The sequence below is a fragment of the Oncorhynchus nerka genome, linkage group LG15 (assembly GCF_034236695.1).
Source record: "Oncorhynchus nerka isolate Pitt River linkage group LG15, Oner_Uvic_2.0, whole genome shotgun sequence".
Taxonomy (NCBI): Eukaryota; Metazoa; Chordata; class Actinopteri; order Salmoniformes; family Salmonidae; genus Oncorhynchus; species Oncorhynchus nerka.
In genome coordinates this window covers 50,552,648-50,578,021 of record NC_088410.1, presented here as the reverse complement: position 1 = coordinate 50,578,021, position 25,374 = coordinate 50,552,648, and the positions used below count along the sequence as shown (strand labels likewise).

The window sequence follows — 25,374 nt, the reverse complement described above, 5'->3', positions numbered from 1 at the left end:
GAACGGCACCTCAGTACCTCCAGGCTCTGATCAGGCCCTACACCCAAACAAGGGCACTGCGTTCATCCACCTCTGGCCTGCTCGCCTCCCTACCACTGAGGAAGTACAGTTCCCGCGCAGCCCAGTCAAAACTGTTCGCTGCTCTGGCCCCCCAATGGTGGAACAAACTCCCTCACGACGCCAGGACAGCGGAGTCAATCACCACCTTCCGGAGACACCTGAAACCCCACCTCTTTCAGGAATACCTAGGATAGGATAAAGTAATCCTTCTCACCCCCCTTAAAAGATTTAGATGCACTATTGTAAAGTGGCTGTTCCACTGGATGTCTTAAGGTGAACGCACCAATTTGTAAGTCGCTCTGGATAAGAGCGTCTGCTAAATGACTTAAATGTAAATGTAAATAGAGACACTCTACAAATGATTACTAACCCAAACACAGTGGGGAACAATGAAGGCGTTCTATGCCTTCATATGAGGGGCTAAGGATTTATAAAATAAGTATACAAAAATATAGCTGCAAGCAGCAATGCTGGGGGCCCACTGTGCCAGGACAAATTTCGCACATAGGAGGAGCTACAGTGGCTTGCTGTATTCACCCCCCTTGGCAGTTTAACTATTTTGTTGCCTTAGAACCTGGAATTAAAATTGATTTTTTGGGGGGGGCTTGTATCATTTGATTTACACAACATGCCTACCACTTTGAAGATGCAAAATATTTTTTATTGTGAAACAAACAAATAAGACAGAAAAACAACTTGAGCGTGCATAAGTCAATACTTTGTAGAGCCACCTTTTGCAGCAATTACAGCTTCAAGTATCTTGGGGTATGTCTCTATAAACTTGGCACATCTAGCCACTGGGATTTTTGCCCATTCTTCAAGGCAAAACTGCTCCAGCTCCTTCAAGTTGGATGGGTTCCGCTGGTGTACAGCCATCTTTAAGTTATACCACAGATTCTCAATTGGATTGAGGTCTGGGCTTTGACTAGGCCATTCCAAGACATGTAAATGTTTCCCCTTAAACCACTCGAGTGTTGCTTTAGCATTATGCTTAGGGTCATTGTCCTGCTTGAAGGTGAACTTCCGTCCCAGTCTCAAATCTCTAGAAGACTGAAACAGATTTCCCGCAACAATTTCCCTGTATTTAGCACCATCCAGCATTCCTTAAATTCTGACAAGTTTCCCAGTCCCTGCCGACAAAAACATCCCACAGCATGATGCTGCCCCCACCATGCTTCACCGTGGGGATGTTGTTCTCGGGGTGATGAGAGGTGTTGGATTTGCGCCAGACATCGTTTTCCTTGATTGCCAGAAAGCTCAATTTTAGTCTCATTTGACCAGAGTAACTTCTTCCATATGTTTGGGGAGTCTCCCACATGCCTTTTGGTGAACACCAAACATGTTTGCTTATTTTTTTCTGGAAACTTCTGTAAAGCCCAGCTCTGTGGAGTGTACGACTTAAAGTGGTCCTATGGACAGATACTCAAATCTCTGCTGTGGAGCTTTGCTGCTCCTTCGGGGTAATCTTTGGTCTCTTTGTTGCCTCTCTGATTAATGCCCTCCTTGCCTGGTCTGTGAGTTTTGGTGGGCGGCCCTCTCTTGGCAGGTTTGTTGTGGTGTCATATTCTTTCCATTTTTTAAAATAATGGATTTAATGGTGCTCCGTGGGATGTTCAAAGTTTAGGATATCTTTTTATAACCCAACCCTGATCTGTACTTCTCCACAACTTTGTCCCTGACCTGTTTTGGAGAGTTCCTTGGTCTTCATAGTGGTGCCGCTTGCTTAGTGGTGTTGCAGACTTTGGGGCCTTTCAGAACAGGTGTGTGTATATGTGTATATATATGAAGCTCCTAAATAAGATCTGGTGCAACCAATTACCTTCATAAGTCACATAATTAGTATCACATGATCTGTCACATGATCTCAGTATAAATATATATACGTGTGTGTGTGTGTGTGTGTGTGTGTGTATACACACATATATGTGTGTGTGTGTGTGTGTGTGTGTATATATATATGTATATATGTATATATATACACACATATATATATGTGTATGTATGTGTGTGTGTGTGTGTGTATATATATATATACTGAGATGAGATCATGTGACAGATCATGTGATACTAATTATGTGACTTCTGAAGGTAATTGGTTGCACCAGATCTTATTTAGGAGCTTCACAGGAAAGGGGGTAAATACATATGCACGCACCACTTTTCCGTTTTTTTTTTTTCCACTATTTTTTTAAACAAGTAATTTTTTAAATTTCACCTCACCAATTTGGACATATTTGTGTATGTCCATTAAATGAAATCCAAATAAAAAATCAATTTAAATTACAGGCTGTAATGCAACAAAATAGGAAAAACTCGTAGGGGTGAATACTTTTGTAAGGCACTGTAATTCTGTACTCCTTACCACACTTGCCAAATATCACAACTCAAAATTAAACAGGTCATGCAATATGCATATTCTGGACTATTTTCAATGATGTTGACTACTTTAAATGTCTTCTTCTCCATAGCATCTATGGATGCACATCTTCAAGACTCTTGCTCAAACAATATGGTCTCAATAAGCCAATGATTTTTTCCATACTTTACAGATTAGCTTGGCTCATACCCCTTAGCATGTGTGCCGAATTTCATCACTCTGAGTCAAACAGATCTATATAAACATATGGCGGTTTTAGTGCCACCGTGTGGTGGATCTGAATGTGCTTGCATATGTTGAGTTTTGACAGTGTTTGGAACATGTGTACCTACAATACAAATATCTGTGTCTGATTTATTTGCATTAATGTGACAGACCACGCCCATATGAATGTTTTTTTGACATACTAGTCTTTGAAAATTTGCGCTGAGAGACCTTGGTCCATAGATGCCATATGTCAATGTTCACCAAGATTGTTCCAGAGGAGATGTCATTTAAGTGTTTTTCACAAAATTCAAAATCGCGGAAAATCCATCATGGCAGACTTTATGGGTCCTTGAGGCAAATTTGTTGGCAAGACAGCACAAATAGATCTGGGACCAGGCTAGTTGTAGGCTTTAAACAGTACCGCTCATTATCCTGTCCTGTTATTATTTTGTGTGTGCCTTTCATCTACAATCTCCTGCTAGTACAATGGTCTATTCCCCTCTGTTGTCCTCTGGAGAGGGGTGAGATAAAACCGTGTTTGTCTTCTGTTCTCTGAGCTTGCCCGGGGCCATGGCGTTGAGGTAAAATGAAATGAAGCTTTGTTTAAGATAAGACAGACTGATGAAACCCGAGCTGTCTCTGCCTGCTCCCCAGTCCCGACTGATCCACTGCCACTGTCCCTGCCAGCTTCTCTTCCTCTCTCACTCTTTCTCTCTCTGGATAGGTCTATTCAGGGTAGTGGTAGAGCCTACACCATATTGCTTAGGTTTACAGAGCTACAGTCTTAAAAGGGTAGGGCCAAGAGGAAGGGGTAGGGAATGAACTGGGACTCTTTCTTTCTTTCACACACACAAACACTCTGTCTCTCCCAGTCTAACAAGTGTTCCACAGCTGTGAGCGAAAAGGTAGCAACATTTCTGGCAGTTGTTTTCCTTTATTGTAAGTGGCAGCAGCTGTATTTCTAAGCTGATCACTTCTTGAGAAGTTGTGGACATCAGAACCAGTTGGCATATTAACCTCTGGGATATTCGGGATGCAAGCATCCCACCTCAACAACAGCCAGTGAAAGTGCAGGATTCAAAACAACAGAAAAATTCAAAACAACAGCGCCAAATTCAAAACAGATATCCCAAAATGAAAATTCCTCAAACATACAAGTATTTCACACCATTTTAAACATAAACTTGTTGTAAATCCAGCCACAGTGTCCGATTTCAAAAAGGCTTCACGACGAAAGCACACCAAATGATTATGTTAGGTCACAGAAAAACACAGCCATTTTTCCAGCCATAGAGAGGAGTCACAAAAAGCAGAAATATAAATAAAATTCATCACTAACCTTTGATGATCTTCATCAGATGACACTCATAGGACTTCATGTTACACAATACATGTATGATTTGTGCGATAAAGTTCATATTTATATAAAAAAAATCTCAGTTTACATTGGTGCGTTACGTTCAGTAATGTTTTCCTTCCAAAACATCCGGTGATTTTGAAGAGAGCCACATCAATTTACAGAAATACTCATCATAAATGTTGATGAAAATACAAGTGTTATGCATGGAACTTTAGATAAACTTATCCTTAATGCAACCGCTATGTCAGATTTCAAAAAAGCTTTACCAAAAATGCACACCATGCAATAATCTGAGTACAGCGCTCAGACAACAAAACAAGCCATACAGATATCCCCAATATTGTGGAGTCAACAGAAGTCAGAAATAGCATTATAAATATTCACTTACCTTTGATGATCTTCATCAGAATGCACTCCCAGGAATCCCAGTTCCACAATAAATGTTTGATTTGTTCGATAAAGTCCACCATTTATGTCAAAATACCTCCTTTTTGTTTGCGGGTTTAGTACACAATTCAAACTCACGATCCGCAGGCAAGTCCAGGCGAAAGTTCAGATGAAAAGTCATATTACAGTTCGTAGAAACATGTCAAACGAAGTATAGAATCCATCTTTAGGATGTTAATAACATAAATCTTCAATAATGTTTCAACCGGAGAATTCCTTTGTCTGTAGAAATGCGATAGAAAGCAGGTCGCTCTCACGTGAGCGTGCGTGATCAGCTCATGCCACTCTGGCAGACCCATGACTCATTCAGCTCTCATTCCCCCCTCCTTCACAGTAGAAGCATCAAACAAGGTTCTATAGACACTGTGTATTCGATAGGTAATGACTTGAAAAACCACAAACCTCAGATTTCCCACTTCCTGGTTGGATTTTTTCTCAGGTTATTGCCTGCCACATGAGTTATGTTACACTCACATACATCATTCAAACAGTTTTATAAACTTCAGAGTGTTTTCTATCCAAATCTACTAATTATATGCATATTCTAGATTTTAGGATTGAGAAGCAGGCAGTTTACTCTGGGCACCTTTTTATCCAAGCTACTCAATACTGCCCCCCAGTCCCAAAGAAGTTAACAGTTAGTGGAGTTTGGTTGAGAGATTTAGGAGCAGCTGATGGAGATGGAATGAGAAAGAGTTGTGATTAGGCTACTACACAATCTCTGATGCCCCTCCGGGAAGAAGCTGGGTTTCCCTCGCTCTCTGCATTCCCTGGCACGGACAGACACCTTTCATTGGGTGCCAGGCTCATAATTTCAGTAATTAACCTGCACATGCTTAGCAAAATAAGGGATGCTTTTTTACAGCTCCGGTGTGGCCATAGCTGTCTGTTCTAGCTCTCGCTGCAAAATGCTCCCAGGGCACACTTTTGCAAGGGACCACACAAGACTGTCTATGCTGTCAGGTACTGGCTGAACTGGAGCAAGCTACACAGCGCTAGCCAGTCAGACAGGCAGCATCCAGTTCCCGCCATCTGCCAAGTATCCCAAATTGGACTCCCTCCGGTAGTCTCGGGGCCAGTAACAACTGTAATTGCACGGAATGTGTGCTTTTCCTGAGGTAACTGTGTTATTCCAAGCCGGGATAGTTTATTCCTTTTTATTGTAACGGAAAATGGGAATTGGTGGGAAAGTCGTTCCAACTCAACGTTTGACTGTTTGTTTTAAAGCTAATCTCTTTATTTCATTAACTAATATGTGGCATGCCTGATTATTATTCCCCTCATGGTTAAATAGGCTAATTATGTTTGAAGAGTTATGCTGAATATTATCCTAAAATGTAGAAGGACTGAGCCTAAATGGTAGTCTAACTAATGACAGGTGCGTTGCCTTTCACTTGTCTCTGTTGCAGCTTTCTTTTGTATCTCATACAGTTGATGGTCTGAATGTCACTCATTGTTACTTGTCAGTATAAATTATTACAATCATACCAAATTAAACATATACTGCATGCCTTTTCAACAACAGCAAATACTTGAGTTCAATATTCAACATTGCAGCATTTCAACCCAAATGTACATCTCATGCCCAAATCATCCCAAAGGCTGTCACGACTTCCGCCGAAGTCGGTCCCTCCCCTTGTTCAGGCGGCGTTCGGCGCTCGACATCACCGGCCTTCTAGCCACTGCCGATCCACTTTTCATTTTCCATTCGTTTTGTCTTAGTCTTACACACCTGGTTTCACTCACCCAATTACCTGTTTATTATTTAACCCTCTGTTCACCATGTTCGTTTGTGAGTGATTGTTTTTTGTAAATCAGTCCGTTATTGTGAGCTCCTATATTTGCCTTGTATTTTTGTATTTTGAGTAGAGTACGTTAATTACAAATTTCTGCTGTCCTGCGCCTGACTCTCTACACCAGCTACACACAGGACCCTATTACAAAGGCTGTGTTTACACAGGCAGGCCAATTCTGATATTTTTTCCACTAATTGGTCTTTTGACCAATCAGTTCAGATCTTTTAACAATAATTGTGCACAATATCAGAATTGGGATGCCTGTGTAAACGTCGCCTAGTGTCTGAAAGTTATTGTGAATGAAGATACTTTGTGTAGGTAATTTAGTCTATAACATCCTAATTTGGGGATATGGACTTTTTGGGCAAGCATGGTAAGGTTAGTATTTAGTGACAACAGCCAGGTAAATTAAACCAAAGTATGAATCGTTGTCTCGCCTAGTCCAAAGACTGCTTATTTTTTAAACATGTTTTATTGTCACATACACCGGATAGGTGCAGTGAAATGTGCTGTTTTACAGGGTCAGCCGTAGGCCTCACAAGTTGTCAACTGGCAGCTTCATTAAATAGTACCTGCAAAACACCAGTCTCAATGTCAACAGTGAAGAAGCAACTCTGGGATGCTGGTCTTCTAGGCCAAAGTTCCTCTGTCCAGTGTCCATGTTCTTTTGCCCATCTTAATCTTTTCTTTTTATTGACCAGTCTGAGATGTGGCTTTTTCTTTGCAACTCTCCCTAGAAGGCCAGCATCCCGGAGTCTTCCCTGTTGACGTTGAAACTGGTGTTTTGCGGGTACTATTTAATGAAGCTGCCAGTTGAGGACTTGTGAGGTGTCTGTTTCTCTAACTAGGCACTCTAATGTACTTGTCCTCTTGCTCAGTTGTGCACCGGGGCCTCCCACTCCTCTTTCTATTCTGGTTAGAGCCAGTTTGCGCTGTTCTGTGAAGGGAGTAGTACACAGCATTGTACGAGATCTCCAGTTTCTTGGCAATTTCTTGCATGGAATAGCCTTAATTTCTCAGAACAAGAATAGACTGTCCATTTTGAGTCTGTAATCAAACCCACAAATGCTGATGCTCCAGATACTCATCTAGTCTGAAGAAGGCCAGTTTTATTGCTTCTTTAATCACACAACAGTTTTCAGCTGTGCTAACATAATTGCAAAAGTTTTTTTTTCAAATGATCAATTAGCCTTTTTAAAATGATAAACTTGGATTAGCTAACACAATGTGCCATTGGAACACAGGAGTAATGGTTGCTGATAATGGGCCTCTGTACGCCTATGTAGATATTCCATTAAAAATAAACCGTTTCCAGCTACAATAGTAATTTACAAGATTAACAATGTCTACACTGTATTTCGGATCAATTTGATGTTATTTTAATGGACAAAAAGTTGCTTTTTAAAAAACAAGGACCCCAAAATTTTTAACAGTAGTGTATATATTTATACATTTGCAAAAAAACTATGTCATTATGGGGAATTGTGTGTAGATTGCTGAAAAAAAAGTTATTATTTAATCCATTTTAGAATAAGGCTGTAAAGTAACAAAATGTGGAAAAAGTCAAGGGGTCTGAATACCTTCCCGAAGGCACTGTATGTAGCCTCAGCTTGTTTTTATTACGCAGGGTTTTCTGTTTTACTGGGTGAAGACCAAATGTATAGTTCTCCATAAATATAAAATTACTAACTGCTTTTGACACATTTTGCTCATCTTTTCCTGATGGCTACCACATGTGAGTCCTCTGTGGAATGGCTTGCCATACTTTCAGGTAACAAAAGCCACTTGGCATATAGGCTTGGAACACAAGGCCTTTTTGTTTCATCAAAAATCTTTACCCCTCCATTTTGAGTTGATGTTTTCTCTCAAAGACCCTGTTGGGTGAAATGGAAAGTGGTGTAAGTCATATAACGGTGTCTAAATGTCACCGTATAAGACTTCTAGATTGGGTACTCTGTGAATGTAATGTTTTGGAAACATGGTAGTAGTGATTGCGATGCTATTTTGGTAGCCTTGATTTTCTCATAAACAATTGCAAGCTAGATACACAATCCTTAAAGATGAATACAAAAATGTCAGTAACCTTTTCTTTGAAGTTCATCATCTCTTACTTTAATCATGATCTACAGTACTAAATATGCATACATGGCCCTTGACCTCACTATATCAGTGCAACCAGTTTGGCTGTAGATAAAGTCCTGTTGGAGGCTTTAGAAAACTAATTATCTTCCCTGTCTAGAGGGACAGCCTCTTTCTTTGAAGAATGATTGTAGCCCATTACCGGTACTCACTATTCTATATCTCCACTTCTTTCTCTGCTTTCCCATAGTTCCGTACGTTGGCACCAATGTACTACAGAGGCTCTGCGGCAGCCATCATTGTTTACAACATCACCAAAGAGGTACAGTATCCCCTCCTGTTTCCCTCTGGTAACATACTAACTGCTTTTGACACATTTTGCTCATCTTTTCCCGATGGCTACCACATGTGAGTCCTCTATGACATGACATTTGTTTTTTCCCTCAAATGTTTAAAGGGACAATGCCACTTTTTTTCCTATGTCAGCAGGAGTCATTTGCAAAATAAATCAGCTCTCTCCATCACTGAGAAACTCCGTTTTTAAAATATTTTTTTTATGACCCCCGCTGACATCATAGGGACAGGTTTTCTTAGGACCTTTTCTTCTTATATTTCTGACTACAGAAAAAATGCTCCAAATAGATTGACCTTTGCAAAAACGTAGGTATCCATGCACGGCATACAGCTTGTATGTCTACTATAGGCGACTATGGGATCCCACAGGTCACTTTGAGTCAAATATAGGCATGTCCAGTAAATATATACTGTCCATACTCATGTGTCTGCATGTCCTGTTCACATCTCCTATGTTTCACACCTGTTTAAATCCCACACACGCACACAGTTATGCGTTGCATAACATTATCTCAAACTCTAATATGTAACAATGTAAGATATTTACTATATGTATACTATAAAGTAGTAATAACTTTATAGTATATAGTTGCCATGGCACCCTAGTAGCAGCATAAGCAGAGAGCTCCTGTGCATTTGTAAATATTTTTGTAATTAATAAATTAAGGCTTTGTATAATCTTTTTGTTTTAAGAATGAACAATTAATATAACTAATTAATATCATCAGAATCAACCACGGCATTAAGACTGCAGGTGAAGTTGGCTATTCATTTCTTTGTTTTGCTAGCTAGCAAGCAGCTAACATTAGCTGGCAATTGTTTTGATTCGAATGCAAGCTAGTGTCCAGAGGTTGAGGATGGAGAGAAGTCCGAAAGCAAGATGGCAGATCGGTGCGATGAGTTTAATCTTGAATTATAATTGAAATGTTGTGTGCTTTCTGGAGCCACGTGACTGACATAGCATCATCCAAGTTGCTTCATTTTGGCAGTAGTGAAGGAGTAGCTAGCTACCTACTATGGAGTCCATGGACTGCAGTGCCACTGGCTAAGCTCAAACCTGATTCCTACTATGGAAAAGACAGAGAGACACCTTGATGAGACCGTGCTGCCTGCCCCCGGACTTTCCCTCCCAGCTTGACCACCTCCCTCAGATGACCACTCCATTAACTTTCTAATAACTGTCCATGTTGTGATGTTTTTTATAAATTGCATGTATTTTTTTGTTGCTTTAAAGCACTTTGAGATTCTTTATGAAATGAATAGCGCTATAAATGCTGAATAAGTTATTTATTATTAATAATAGCCTGAACCGTGTTTCTCAGGACTCGTTCCAGGCATTGAAAAACTGGATGAAGGAGCTTCGCCAACACGGCCCTCCCAATATCGTGGTAGCCATCGCTGGCAACAAGTGTGACCTGTCCGATGCCAGGTAAATAAATCCCTCAAGTCCCAGGTCAAAAGTAGTGAACAATATAGGAAATAGGGTGCAACTCAGCCATTTGCTTATTTTTACAAGTCAGCAGCATGGCCAAAATACAGTAATTTTTACCAGACGAATCGTTGAATCGTTGACATGAGATTTGCTTGTACTACATTTTCTAATGAAGATTAAATGACTCGTCGACGCAAGGGACGTCAACGGCCGAGCCAACCGTGTATCTTCAAACTTTTGGCTCCAACAATGTGAACATACCGTGGAACAGTAACTGCCAGCCTCTCTGTTGGAGATACGCTGGAGGATGTGTATGTAATGTCACTCAAACATGCTCGCTTAGATTAAAGGACTTTAACTACTAGAGTAGCCTAATTGCATTGGAGCAGTGGAGAGAACTGATGCTTCAAATAATCTCCCATCTACTGTCCATCCATTAGTATTAGTCATTATTGACTCGCTAAGCAATTATTAGAAATGACTGTACCTCAAAATGGGACACAGCACAGGTCTAGTTCATAAAGAGAAACATGTATATGCTATTGCTTTCCGATCAGAGTGGGCCCCTGTGGAAACACAGCTTAGGATGCTCGTTTGCTTCCATCATGTGTAGTTCTGTCACGGCCGTTGAATGAAGTGGACCAAGGTGCAGCATGGTGAGCGTACATGTTCTCTTTATTAGAAAAAGACACAGAACAGAACAATAAACACTACAAAACAAACCGTGAAGCTTAAGGCTATGTGCCATAAACAAAGTCAACTTCCCACAAAGAAAGGAGGGGAAAGGGCTACCTAAGTATGGTTCCCAATCAGAGACAACGATAGACTGCTGTCCCTGATTGAGAACCATACCCGGCCAAAACATAGAAATACAAAATCATAGATAACAAAACATAGAATGGCCATCCCAAATCACAAGTTCATGTGACAAGTGTGTGACAAGTGTGTGACAAGTTCATTGTAATATGATGAGCATTAGCTGGATCGAATGAAGGTATAGCAGTACTGGGGGAAGCCCCACGCAACACCTAAGTCTAGTAGAGATGAGTGATATGATACTGGCGGGGAGTAGGGCTGTGATGGTCATGGAATTTTGGATGATGTAATTGGCCAGCCAAATGACCGCAGTCACCGTAATAACCGCTAAAAAAAATGTATATACAGTTGAAGTCGGAAGTTTACATACACCTTAGCCAAATACATTTAAACTCAGTAAAAAGTCCCTGTCTTAGGTCAGTTAGGATCACCACTTTATTTTAAGAATGTGAAATGTCAGAATAATAGTAGAGCGAATGATTTATTTCAGCTTTTATTCCCAGTGGGTAAGAAGTTTACATACACTCAATTAGTATTTGGTAGCATTGCCTTTAAATTGTTTAAATTGGTAGCCTTCCACAAGCTTCCCAAAATAAGTTGGGTGATGTTTGGCCCATTCCTCCTGACAGAGCTGGTATAACTGAGTCAGGTTTTTAGGCCTCCTTGCTCACACACACTTTTTCAGTTCTTCCCACAAATTTTCTATGGGATTGAGGTCAGGACTTTGTGATGGTCACTCCAATACCGTGACTTTGTTGTCCTTCAGCAATTTTGCCACAACTTTGGAAGTATGCTTGGGGTCATTGTCCATTTGGAAGACCCATTGCGACCAAGCTCTAACTTCCTGATTGATGTCTTGAGATGTTGCTTCAATATATTCACATTTTCCTCCCTCATGATGCCATCTATTTTGTGAAGTGCATCAGTCCCTCCTGCAGCAAAGCAACCCCACAGCTGCCAACCCGTGCTTTACGGTGGGATGGTGTTATTCAGCTTGCAAGCCTCCCCCTTTTTCCTCCAAACAAAACGATGGTCATTATGGCCAAACAGTTATATTTTTGTTTCATCAGACCAGAGGACATTTCACCAAAAAAGTATGATCTTTGTCCCCATGTGCAGTTGCAAAGTTGAGCGGCCTTTCAGGTTATGTCGATACAGGACTCGTTTTACTGTGGATGTAGATACTTTTTTACCAGTTTTCTCCAGCATCTTCACAAGGTCCTTTGCTGTTCTGGGATTGATTTGCACTTTTCGCAACAAAGTACCTTCATCTCTAGGAGACAGAACACGTCTCCTTCCTGAGAGGTGTGATGGCTGCGTGGTCCCATGGTGTGTATACTTGCGTACTATTGTTTGTACAGATGAACGTGGTACCTTCAGGCGTTTGGAAATTGCTCCCAAGGATGAACCAGTCTTGTGGAGGTCTACAATTGTTTTTCTGAGGTCTAGGCTGATTTCTTTTGATTTTCCCATGGTGTCAAGCAAAGAGGCACTGAGTTTGAAGGTAGGCCTTGAAATACATCCACAGGTACAGCTCCAATTGACTCAAATTATGTCAATTAGCCTATCAGATGCTTCTAAAGCCATGACATAATTTTCTGGAATTTTCCAAGCGGTTTAAAGGCACTGTCAACTTAGTGTATGTACATTTCTGACCCACTGGAATTGTGATACAGTGAATTATAAGTGAAATAATCTTTCTGTAAACAATTGTTGGAAAAATGACTTGTGGCATGCACAAAGTAGATGTCATAACCGACTTGCCAAAAATATAGTTTGTTAACAAGAAACGTGTGGAGTGGTTGAAAAAAAGAGTTTTAATGTTTCCAACCTAAGTCTATGTAAACTTCAACTGTACACTGAACAAAAATATCAACGCAACATGCAACAATTTAGAAGATTTTACTGAGTTATAGTTCATATAAGGCAATCAGTCAATTGAAATCAAATCCTTTAGCCCTAATCTATGGATTTCACATGACTGGGAGTACAGATAAGCATATGTTGGTCACAGACACCTTAAAAAGGGGCATGGATCTGAAAACCAGTCAGTATATGGTGTGACTATCATTTTCTTCATGCAGTGCAACATGCCTCTCCTTCGCATTGAGTTGATCATGCTGTTGATTGTGGAACGTGGTCTACTCCTCTTCAATTGCTGTTGATGGATATGTTTTATACATTTGCACAAATGTATAAAAACCTGTTGTTGCTTAACCATTATGGGGTATTCTGTATAGATTGCTGAGGAAAAACATGTATTTTATCCATTTTAGAATAAAGCTGTAATGTAACAATATGTGGAAAAAGTCAAGGTGTCTGAATACTTTCCGAATCCACTGTATATACAGTACCAGTCAAAAGTTTGGACACACCAAGGGTTTTTATTTATTTTTTCTACATTGTAGAATAATAGTGAAGACATCAAAACTATGAAATAACACATATGGAAGCATATAGTAACCAAAAAAGTGTTAAACAAATCAATATATATTTAAGATTTTTCAAAGTAGCCACCCTTTGTCATGATGACAGCTTTGCACACTCTTGGCAATCTCTCAACCAGATTCATGAGGGAGTCACCTGGAATGCATTTAAAAACAGGTGTGCCTTGTTAAAAGTTAATTTATGGAAATTCTTTCCTTCTTAATGCATTTGAGCCAATCGATGTGTTGTGACTAGGTAGGGTTGATATACAGAAAATAGCCCTATTTGGTGAAAGACCAAGTCCATATTATGGCAAAAACAGCTCAAATAAGCAAAGAGAAATGACAATCCATCATTACTTTAAGACATGAAGGTCAGTCAATCCGGAAAATGTCAAGAACTTTGAAAGTTTATTCAAGTGCAGCCCAAATAAATGCTTCACAGAGTTCAAGTAACAGACACATCTCAACATCAACTGTTTAGAGGAGACTGCGTGAATCAGGCCTTCATGGTCGAATTACTGCAAAGAAACCACTACTAAAGGACACCGATAAGAAGAAGAGACTTGCTTGGTCCAAGAAACACGAGCAATGGACATTAGACTGGTGGAAATCTGTCCTTTGGTCTGATGAGTCCAAATTTTTGATTTTTGGTTCCAACCGCCGTGTATTTGTGAGACGCAGAGTAGGTGAACGGATGATCTCCGCATGTGTGGTTCCCACCGGGAAGCATGGAGGAGGAGGTGTGATGGTGTGGGGGATGCTTTGCTGGTGACACTGTCAGTGATTTATTTAGAATTCAAGGCACATAAGGATCATATCACCTCCACCTTACCTGACACCCTAGACCTACTGAAATGTGCATACTGCCCCAATAGATCCATGGATAATGCAATTGTCATCGCACTGCACACTGCCCTATCCCATCTGGACAAATCAAATCAAATTTTATTTGTCATATGCACCGGATACAATTACAGTGAAATGCTTACTTACAAGTATGAGGATTCTGTGTTATGCACTATAGCCCGATACCATATATGTGATTGAATATTATCTGCTGTTGGCTTGTGTGGATGTATGTATGTGTTATGCAACATAGCTGACTTGAAACATTGTTAACAGTTTCAGGGCCATGAGCCTTTCTCATGATGGAAAAATACAGAATAACATAAAAACGGACACATACAGAACGTAGTGTAGCAAACCACAGACTGTTTTTGGTTAGAACTCAAATGTAACAATAACAGAAACCAGATATGTGATAACGGTATCTAGGGAATGAGCGCATAGATACTCGACACAGCAACAGTTACATCTATCTAACTGGAGCGCCCGGGGGCTGGTACCAGCTCGGACGACAACAATCAACGATAGGCTGGGTGAGTCTAAACCACGCCCAGTCTCCACTCTGACAGGCCGGCTCGGAAGCAGGAACTATTTCTGTCAGAGTATATTTATAATATCTTTGTCAAGAACAAGTTAGTTCTCTGTTTTGCTCTGCGAGGTGGGACAGAGCCCGTATATACGAAAATTGCATTTACCACTTATTGCTTAGCTAATAAAAAATACATAGCATACAATCGGTGACTCATTGTCATATTTATCCTGATACCCGATTCGAATTGATGCAACCCTAACACAAGCCCTTAACCAACAATGCAGTTTTAAGAAAAGTAAGTGTTAAATAAAATAAAAAGTAACAAATTATTAAATAGCAGCAGTAAATTAACAGTAGCGAGGCTGTACCAGTACAGAGTCGATGTGCGGGGGCACCGGTTAGTCGAGGTAATTGATGTAATATGTAGGTTGAGTCAAAGTGACTATGCATCGACAATAAACAGAGCGTAGCAGCAGCGTAAAAGGGGGGTAGAAGCTGTTAAGAAGCCTTTTGGACCTGTACTTGGCAGACTAGGGTGGCTGGAGTCTTTGACAATTTTTACAATTACAGTGAGGCCGAGCAGTTGCTATACCAGGCAGTGATGCAACCATGCTCTCGATGGTGCAGCTGTAGAACTTTTTGTGGATATGAGGACCCATGCCAGATCTTTTCAGTCTCCTGAGGGGGAATAGGATTTGTCAAGCCCTCTTCACGACTGTCTTGGTGTGTTTGGACCATGATAGTTTGTTGGTGATGTGGACACCAAGGAACTTGAAGCTGTCAGCCTGTTCCACTAAAGCCCCGTCAATGAGAATGGGGGCATGCTCGGTCCTCCTTTTTCTGTAGTCCACAATCATCAAGAGGAATGCTATTAATTGACTACAGCTCAGCCTTCAACACCATAGTACCCTCCAAGCTCATCATTAAGCTCAGGGCCCTGGGTCTGAACCCCGCCCTGTGCAACTGGGTTCTATAATTCCCGACGGGCCACCTCCAGGTGGTCATCGTAGGCAACAACACCTCAACTTCACTGATCCTCAACACAGGGGCCCCACAAGGGTGCGTGCTCAGCCCCCTCCTGTACCCCTGGTTCACGCATGCCTTCAATTCAATCATCAAGTTTGCAGACTTGATTGGTGGTGCCAGGAAAATAACCTCTCCCTCACCATCAACAAAATGAAGGAGCTGATCGTGGACTTCAGGGGACACCAGAGGGAGCATGCCCCCATCCACATCGACGGGCCACAGTGGAGAAGGTGAAAAATGGAAAGTTCCTCAACATACTCATCTGAAAATCTGAAATGGTCCACCCACACTGACAGTGTGGTGAAGAAGGCGCAATAGCGCCTCTTCAACCTCATGAGGCTTTAGAAATTCAGCCTGGCCCCAAAGACCCTCATAAACTCTTACAGATGCACCATTGAAAGCATCCTGTCGGGCTGTATCACCGCCTGGTACGGCAACTGCAGGGCCATCTGCTCAACGCATCACCGGGGTCACACTGCCTGCCCTCCAGGACATCTACAGCACCTGGTGTCACAGGAAGGCCAAGAAGATCATCAAAGGACCTCAGCCACCCAAGTCACAGCCTGTTCATCCTGCTATCATCCAGAAGGCGAAGTCAGTACAGGTGCAATAAAAAAGCTGGGACCGAGAGACTGAAAAACAGCTTCTATCTCAAGGCCGTCACTAGCCGGCCTCCACCCAGTACCCTTCCCTGAACTTAGTCACTGTCACTAGCCGGCTACCACCCGGTTACTCAACACTGAACCTTAGAGGCTGCTGCCTTAAATTACATAGACATGGAACTAGGGCTGGGCGATATGGCCAAGATATTTTAACAAAATTTGACGTTATGACGGTATTTTATGTTTTTGAATAATAAAAGTTCAAAATTTGCATTATGAGTAGTGTTTGACCCTAGGGTGACCCTACATACATTCTAAGTGATTTCAATGGGTCTATCTCTATTCTGATTGTTTTACACTGTTCAGTTCAACCCAAAATTATTTCCTGCACTCATTTCAGATCATTTCCACACTGCCACATAGGGCTACACGACTTGACCTGGGATTTAGAGCAAAACACTTCAGTGAACTGTTGGAATCGTGGAAATAGAATGATTATGCAAATTATATAGTTAGAATATAATAGTGGGAACTTTGAATACAGTTTGATATGACAACAAATGAAAATGCCAGGGAGGAGTTATTGTGACAGGGTAGTTTAGTTTTTAGTTTAGTTTATTAATTCGACCATTTAAAAAAAAAAAACATAAAACTTGAAAAAGCCATACATGCACATGAATAAAATCATTGAGGATAACACAATAAGGTCTGGGACTTATTTCCATTGTGGTCCTCTAAAGGAACCAACGTGTTAACAAGTGTTTCCTAGGGGACCCTATAATCGTTGGCTGCATTGAAAGTTCTCTCTTAGCCACTTCATATAGCTGACATTCTTGCTTCACATATTCCTCTTTGAATTAGAAGATACTGTTGCGCAAAAAAACATTTAGATGTAGGTCTACACTATCAGGCTGTATACCGCTAGCTTTGACTCAGTACATTTATTAGTTAGGTAGCAAGCAATTAGCATTAGCAGCTAACAAGATTTAGGCCTAGCAGTTTGCAGATGGAAGAAAAAAAACAGAATAGTGTAATTATAGAACGCTTGTGGATTAATATTAAGAAGCAAAGTGAAAATAGCATTGTTGTCATCAACATTGTTTCATGTGCTGCATTGACCATGCAGAGGCTGAAAGCAAGTGTCGAGGTAGAGGAACAACAAAAAGCTGGACACAACATTACATTTTTTAAGCTTTTTTTCTGATAAAAACTAGTTCATTGCATTCGCCATAGAGCCCAGTTTCAGAATATCACCATGTGTCCCAGCTGCTTGCCATAGTTTTGAAGTATTCGCCAAAAAACAGGCCTTATTTTAGGGCATTTTTCACCCTGCCAGTTCCTATTAGTTCTACTGAGCACCGTGGCACCAACTCACCTGATGAACGTTTCATTCCCAGCCCATTGTTCTGCCTCAAAATGCCAGTTCGCTATTGTTGGCATTGAGAACTGCCCTTGTTAACCTTGTAGGCTTACCTCGGGTAATTTATTTGTTTATGGCTACTTGGTGAGCATCTCACTGTTCGCCTTGGTACACGTTGTGTTGACACACAGTGCTAGAGTTGGCTGGCACATAGCAATCAAATGTTAAATATTTTCTGCCCATGGTTAACCATCTATTTTTTCAGAGAAATGTGTAAAACCTAAACAAATGCATGTCCCTGTTCTCTTTTTTAAGTTGTGGATGATTTATACAGTCAGAATATTTTTTTAAAATTAAGAAATAACCTTACATGCGTCAATCTGTTAATCCGTAGGCATCATATTGAGCAAATGCTGCGCAGGTTCACTGATTTGCAAACCAAAGGGATAGGTCTAGCTCATTGATTTATAGATCGGACACAGTTGTTACCTCAGATTATGAGCCTAGCAAGTGTGGCGAAAGAGGTATGTAGTACCCACAGAATGCCACAGGGAGGAGCAAGAGCGCTATAAACCCATAACCTATTTTAGCCTTAACCATAGCCCTAGCCCTAACCCGGTATAACCTATTCTAGCCTTAACCCTAACCCTAATTCTAGGGTAGGGTAGCCTTGATCACTTTTAGAAACTGTTTTAGTGATAATATTGTTAGTAAATACCATTATAGTTCTAAATAGCATTTTTAAATCAACCTATGTATGCATTTTTGCAGTTTGTTTTATTAGTTATTTTATGATATTTATTATAGCAAGGCAGAACACTTTATAAACAAGCCACATTTTGTTTTATTTTTTGAACTGGGTATGTCCAATAGATGGCAGCATATATATATATATATATATATATATATATTAGACACATGGTGCCAGTCAAAAGTTTGGATACACCTACTCATTCCAGGGTTTTTCTTGATATTTACTATTTTCTACATTGTAGAATTATAGTGAAGACATCAAAACTATGAAATAACACATATGGAATAATATTTTATATTTGAGATTCTTTAAAGTAGCCACCTGTTGCCTTGATGACTCCTTTGCACACTCTTGGCATTCTCTCTACCAGCTTCATGAGGTAGTCACCTGGAATGCATTTCAATTAACAGATGTGTTTTGTTAAAAGTTAATTTGTGGAATTTCTTTCCTTAATGCATTTGAGCCAATCAGTTGTGTTGTGACAAGGTAGGGGTGGTATACAGAAGATCGCACTATTTGGTAATAGACCAAGTCCATAGTATGGCAAGAACAGCTCAAATAAGCAAAGAGAAATGACAGTTACTTTAAGACATGAAGATCAGTCAATCCGGAAAATGTCAAGAACTTTGAAAGTTTATTCAAGTGGAGTCGCAAAAGCCATCAAGCGCTATGATGAAACTGGCTCTAATGAGGACCGCCACAGGAGAAGCAGAGTAGGTGAATGGATGACCTCCGCATGTATGGTTCCCACTGGGGTACATGGAGAAGGAGGTGTGATGGTGTAGGGGTGCTTTGCTGGTAACACTGTGATTGATTTAGAATTCAAGCCACACTTAACCAGCATGGCTACCACAGCATTCTGCAGCGATACGCCATCCCATCTGGTTCGTGCTTAGTGGGACTATCATTTGTTTTTCAACAGGACAATGACCCAAAACACACCTCCAGGCTGTATAAGGGCTATTTGACCAAGAAGGAGAGTGATGGAGTGCTGCATCAGATGACCTGGCCCGACCTCAACCCAGATGGTTTGGGATGAGTTGGACCGCAGAGTGAAGAAAAAGCAGCCAACAAGTGCTAGGCATATGTAGGAACACCTTCAAGACTGTTGGAAAAGTGTTCTAGATGAAGCTGGTTGACAGAATGCAAAGCTGTCATTACGGCAACGGGTGGCTACTTTGAAGAAACTAAAATCTAAAATATATTTAGATTTGTTTAACACTTTTTTTTGGTTACTACATGATTCCATATGTGTTATTTCATCATTTTGATGTCTTCACTATTATTTTACAATGTAGAACATAGTAAAAAATAAAAACCCTTGAAAGAGTAGGTGTGTCCAAACTGGTACTATGTGTGTGCGTGTGTATATATATATACACATACACACACAGTGGGGAGAACAAGTATTTGATACACTGCCGATTTTGCAGGTTTTCCTACTTACAAAGCATGTAGAGGTCTGTTATTTTTTATCATAGGTACACTTCAACTGTGAGAGATGGAATCTAAAACAAAAATCCAGAAAATCACATTGTATGATTTGGAGGTGTACCTGTGGATGTATTTCAAGGCCTACCTTCAAACTCAGTGCCTCTTGGCTTGACATCATGGGAAAATCAAAAGAAATCAGGCAAGACCTCAGAAAATAAATTGTAGACCTCCACAAGTCTGGTTCATCCCTGGGAGCATTTTCCAAACACCTGAAGGTACCACGTTCATCTGTACAAACAATAATATGCAAGTATAAACATTATGGGACCACGCAGCCGTCATACCACTCAGGAAGGAGACGTGTTCTGTCTCCTAGAGATGCACTTTTCGCACCAAAGTACGTTCAAATCATCCCAGAACAACAGCAAAGGACATTGTGAAGTTGCTGGAGGAAACGGGTACAAAATTATTATATCCACAGTAAAACGAGTCCTATATCTACGAAATCTCCTCTGGTCTGATGAAACAAAAATAGAACTGTTTGGCCATAATGAGTATTCAAACTTTCCAGCCTGATTCTAAAATGGATTACATCGCTTTTTCTCCTCATCAATCTACAAACAATACCCCATAATGATATACAGTGTGTGTGTGTATATATATATGTATATGTATGTGTGTGTGTGTGTGTGTATATATATATATATATATATATATATATATATATATATATTTTTATTTTACTTTTACCCCTTTTTTGTGATATCCAATTGGTAGTTAGTCTTGTCCCATCGCTGAAACTCCCCAACGGACTCGAGAGAGAGAGAGAGAGAGAGAGAGAGGCGAAGGTCAGGTGCCATGTGTCCTATGAAACATAACCCTTCCACTAGTCTTGAAGGAGTTCCCACATATGCTAAGCACTTGTTGGCTGCTTTTCCTTCATTCTGCGTTCCAACTCGTCCCAAACCATCTCAATTGGGTTGAGGTCGGGTGATTGTGGAGGCCAGGTCATCTGATGCAGCACTCCATCACTCTCCTTCTTGGTCAAATAGCCCTTACACAGACTGGAGGTGTGTTTTGGGTCATTGTCCTGTTGAAAAACAAATGATAGTCCCACTAAGCGCAAACCAGATGGGATGGTGTATCGCTGCAGAATGCTGTGGTAGTTATGCTGGTTAACTTGCCTCAACTCACTGTAACGGATGTGAAATGGCTAGCTTAGTTAGCGGTGCGCGATAAATAGCGTTTCAATCGGTGACGTCACTTTCTCTGAGACCTTGAAGTAGTAGTTCCCCTTGCTCTGCAAGGGCCGCGGCTTTTGTGGAGCGATGGGTAACGATGCTTCGTGGGTGACTGTTGTTGATGTGTGCAGAGGGTCCCTGGTTCGCGCCCGGGTATGGGAGAGGGGACGGTCTAAAGTTATACTGTTACATCACTTCATGCATGAAGTGAGTGCTACGGGGCAATAGTAATTTACTTCAACTATCTTTGTTTTCTTGGGTACAGGAACAATAGTGTACATATTGAAGCAAGTGGGGACAGCAGACTGGGATAGGGAGAGATTGAATATGTTTGTAAACACTCCAGCCAGCTGGTCTGCAAATGCTCTGAGGACATGGCTAGGGATGCCGTCTGGGCCGGCAGCTTTGCGAGTGTTAACACGCTTAAAATGTCTTACTCATGTCGGCCACGGAGAACGAGAGCTCACAGTCCTCGGGAGTGGCCCGCAAAGAAGTTGTTTAGCTTGTCTGGGAGCAGGCATCTGTGTCCGCCATGTGGTTGGTTTTCCTCTCCTCTGCTCCTGACTGCATGTGCTGCGTTAAGAATATAATTGATAGAATAGGCATCCCCATTCAAGTCAATGATGGCATAATACAACCCCTTGCTTGTTTCAGCAAGGAGCTAAGTTTCATCACGTTTAGAGTCCATGTTACCGCAGAAATGGACTCAACAGCACAAATGCCCATTCACATTTGTTTGGTGAAAACAGTAGGATAATTACACATGTAGTTAGTCCATTCTAGTAAGCGGTGTTACTTAAAAAGTACATTCTAATAGAAAAGTAGCTATTGTCCCATCCTCAGTCAGCTGTTTGCTCCACATGTATTTGATATTTTTTTACAGTTATGTTGGTTATTTTATTTTCATGACGGTCTTCATCCATAAACGTTGGTTACATGGTTATACCATAATTGTGTCAGTCCTAGTGGGGAAGTGCTGGCATGGGTCCCTTTCTCCTTTTCTGCTCATCTCCCATTTGGGTCCGGTCCATCTAATTTTTTAAGGGGTGTGTCTTGGAGCCTCCTCTTTTTCTGATGTGAAACAACTGGACAAGCAACAATGATTTCTTGGCTCACGTCCGCCATATTGCTTTTACCTATCCTGTGTTTTCAGATCAGTGCACCTCTCTCCACTATTGAGATGCACCCCGTTTTAAGACTTGAACACTCTTTACAGGGAGGTCTTGGAGAAGGATGCCATGGACTACGCAGACTCCATCCATACCATCTTTGTGGAGACCAGTGCCAAGAACACCATTAACATCCATGAGGTCTTTATAGAGATAAGTAAGTGTGTTTTAAAAAATATGTTTTGGTGTCATCCCATCTTTTGGGCCTAATTTGTGCTTTGTGGGATACCAGTGTATTACTAGTGGTGTACAATAGCTTACATTGACCTCATGGTTTTTTATAATTTTGTTTATTTAGGTGTCCCAAGTAATATTGTGTGTGCGCTTCTGCTGCACTTTCCTTTTAACCAAAGGTCTCTGGGTGTAACATTTTAGTTTTTTATGTCCCCCCTGCACATTTTGTTCTCCCCTACAGGTCAACAGATCACTGTCCTAGATGATGGATGAGGGAATGCAGGGAAGGGCTTCAAACTGCACCGCTAGCCCTCAGAGACCCAGACCTGCTGCTGATGCTGCCAGTAAACCCTGATCTTAGTCCCACCCTGACTCTTGACCCCTGACGCAATGACCTTTCTCTGCTTGCAGCCTCCATAGTCCCTCCAACAGAATACCACTCCTCCATCGGGGACCACTGACTCCTACCGCCATTGCATCCTCCATCTAATACTCCACTCTAAAGAGAAAGCCTATTGCAATTCACTGGGATATTGCTTCGGCTTGGATTTTGTGAAGCTGTCGGTTTGTTTCCTGTCTCCCTATCCAGACCCCAAAAGGTTCAACCAAAGTTCACAGCCTTTAGTATTTTGCCTTTAGGTTCCTCAAGAAGGTCAATGGAAGTATCACCCGCTCTCTTGCTGTGTTCACTTCATCCTATTCCTATATAGTGCACTACTTTTGACCAGGGCCCAAAAGTAGTGCACTATATAGGTAAAGAGGGTGCCATTTGAGATGTATCCTCAAAGGTTTTCAGTGTAAAATGTCAATCTAGCAGTCCAAAGCCACAGCAATTGCTATGAAGTTATAAGTGTTCCCTCCCTGCCTGTCTTTTATATGTCTTGTAATAGTTCTGAAAAGAAGAAGAACGTTAACACAGATTTTATTTCTGTTTCGATCTCGTAAACCTCTACACGGGTCCTGGCATCATCGGGTTTACAGCATGCTATGATTTTTCTTCTTGCAATGGCTACAGGGTCTATTTTGTAACCGTAGACAATATGGGGGTTATTTTTAACATACCTTTACATTTTCAGTTTCTTCTTAAAAATGGCTAGGTAGGCCTGTATAGATGTACTTTCTCCACCTCTAAATGGACTAATACCAATCTCTTACTAAATCAACTAGAGTAAGTCACACTAAGTATTTTTTTTTTTTTTTACACTTATTTTACCAGGTAAGTTGACTGAACACATTCTCATTTACAGCAACAACCTGGGGAATAGTTACAGGGTAGAGGAGGGGGGATGAATGAGCCAATTGTAAGCTGGAGATGATTAGGTAACTGTGATGAGGGCAAGATTGGGAATTTAGCCAGGACACCAGGGTTAACACCCCTACGCTTACAATAAGTGCCATGGGATCTTTAGTGATCACAGAATCAGGACACCCGCTTAATGTCCAAAGGACAGAACCCTACAAACACTGCCTTGGCACATTTTTAGATCAGAGGAAAGGGTACCTCTTACTGGCCCTCCAACACCACTTCCAGCAGCATCTGGTCTCCCATCCAGGGACTGACCAGGACCAACCCTGCTTTAGCTTCAGAAGCAAGCCAGCAGTGGGATGCAGGGTGGTATGCTGCTGGCCTAAGTAACAACAGTTTCATTAATCTGGAGCGTACCAATTTGTTTTTTTACAGAGTGCCACTTCAGTCTGAAAATATTAACACCTGTATGGATCTATCTAATCATTGTGATCCAGATTGATGAGTCAGAAGTGCATGACAGGAAATGTATTTGTGTAGTCTGACCTATAATGGCCCTCACACAGTGCTTTGCAGCATAGGGCCAACTAAGGCAGGTGTTTACCAAACCGTTTGATACTAGAGTAATGAAAATCCCCAATGGGAGTAATGCTTTTTTTTTACATTTATTTTGTGTTTTGTTCCTCTGTTGCAATTTTGTATTCATCAATATCGTTGTCACTTTCTTTCCATCTGTTTTAGCCTCAACACTTTGGAGGGGAAATTGGTTTTGTGATGGTAACGTGGCTGGTTGATTGTTGCCACTGAAAATGAGAGGACAGTCCTTTTATGGCTGACCTCTACATTGAGAGCAGTGATGTAGTGGTAAAATATTTTTTATGTAAACTCTTATCGCCAGTCTCGGTGAAAAAAGTAACACTCTCTATACTTTTAACGCATTTTTTCCACAAAAAAGTGGGTAAACTGTGTTTACTTGCATTTACCCTCCAATACACCACTGATTGGAAGGCTTTCATGATTCGGGCCCTGTGGTCGTCTCTTAAAGGGCCAGCCTGTTTGAGTGCTAACAAGACTGGCAGTCCCTAAGTGTGCGATATAACTTCTCAAACTGCTCACATTTAGACTTTAATATTAGAGCAAATGAGCCACTCACTGGAATTCTGTAAATGCATGGCCCTGGAGTGCTTGGAGAATACTGCCAGCCTTTTTACAGTATTCAGTGTGTTTCAATGTTTCTGAAATGGCATTTTAACTGTTTGTGTGAGTTGGCAACTCCGTCCGTCCTTGATCTCTTGCTGTTTTTCTTTTATGACCGTTTTACAGGAGAGATTGATTTTGTGAGGTCCTACCAATTCTTTAATTGTCCCATAAACATTTGTTTACTTTATTTTCTCATTCTTTTACAGAATAAGCACTGGCTCACACATCCAATGTAGTTTTACTACCTGGCCTGAGATAAAACATTTAAAAAAGGGCCATATCTAGAAACTTGTTCTGGGAAGAACTTGACTACACTCGTCGAGCTTAGATCTTTCTAAAGAAAAGGTTACACGAAGAGATCCAGGCACTGTGTTCCGTTGACATGCTGACCCGCTAACAAACAGTGCTCTCTTTTCCTCTCTGAATTCTATGC

The 25,374-nt window shown here is 41.0% G+C and overlaps 1 protein-coding gene across 1 annotated transcript in view; it reads left to right on the top strand.

The window, feature by feature from the left end:
• LOC115142859 (ras-related protein Rab-22A-like) overlaps window positions 1-25,128 on the top strand; it is a 30,442-nt gene extending 5,314 nt beyond the window's left edge. Inside the window, exons 2-5 of the mRNA XM_029682662.2 lie at window positions 8,577-8,648; window positions 10,003-10,109; window positions 22,369-22,478; window positions 22,737-25,128. Of these exons, the coding sequence (XP_029538522.1) occupies window positions 8,577-8,648; window positions 10,003-10,109; window positions 22,369-22,478; window positions 22,737-22,768 (321 nt within the window). The 3' untranslated portion in view covers window positions 22,769-25,128. The remainder of the gene's footprint in view (window positions 1-8,576; window positions 8,649-10,002; window positions 10,110-22,368; window positions 22,479-22,736) is intronic.
• The last annotated feature ends 246 nt before the right edge of the window (window positions 25,129-25,374 follow it).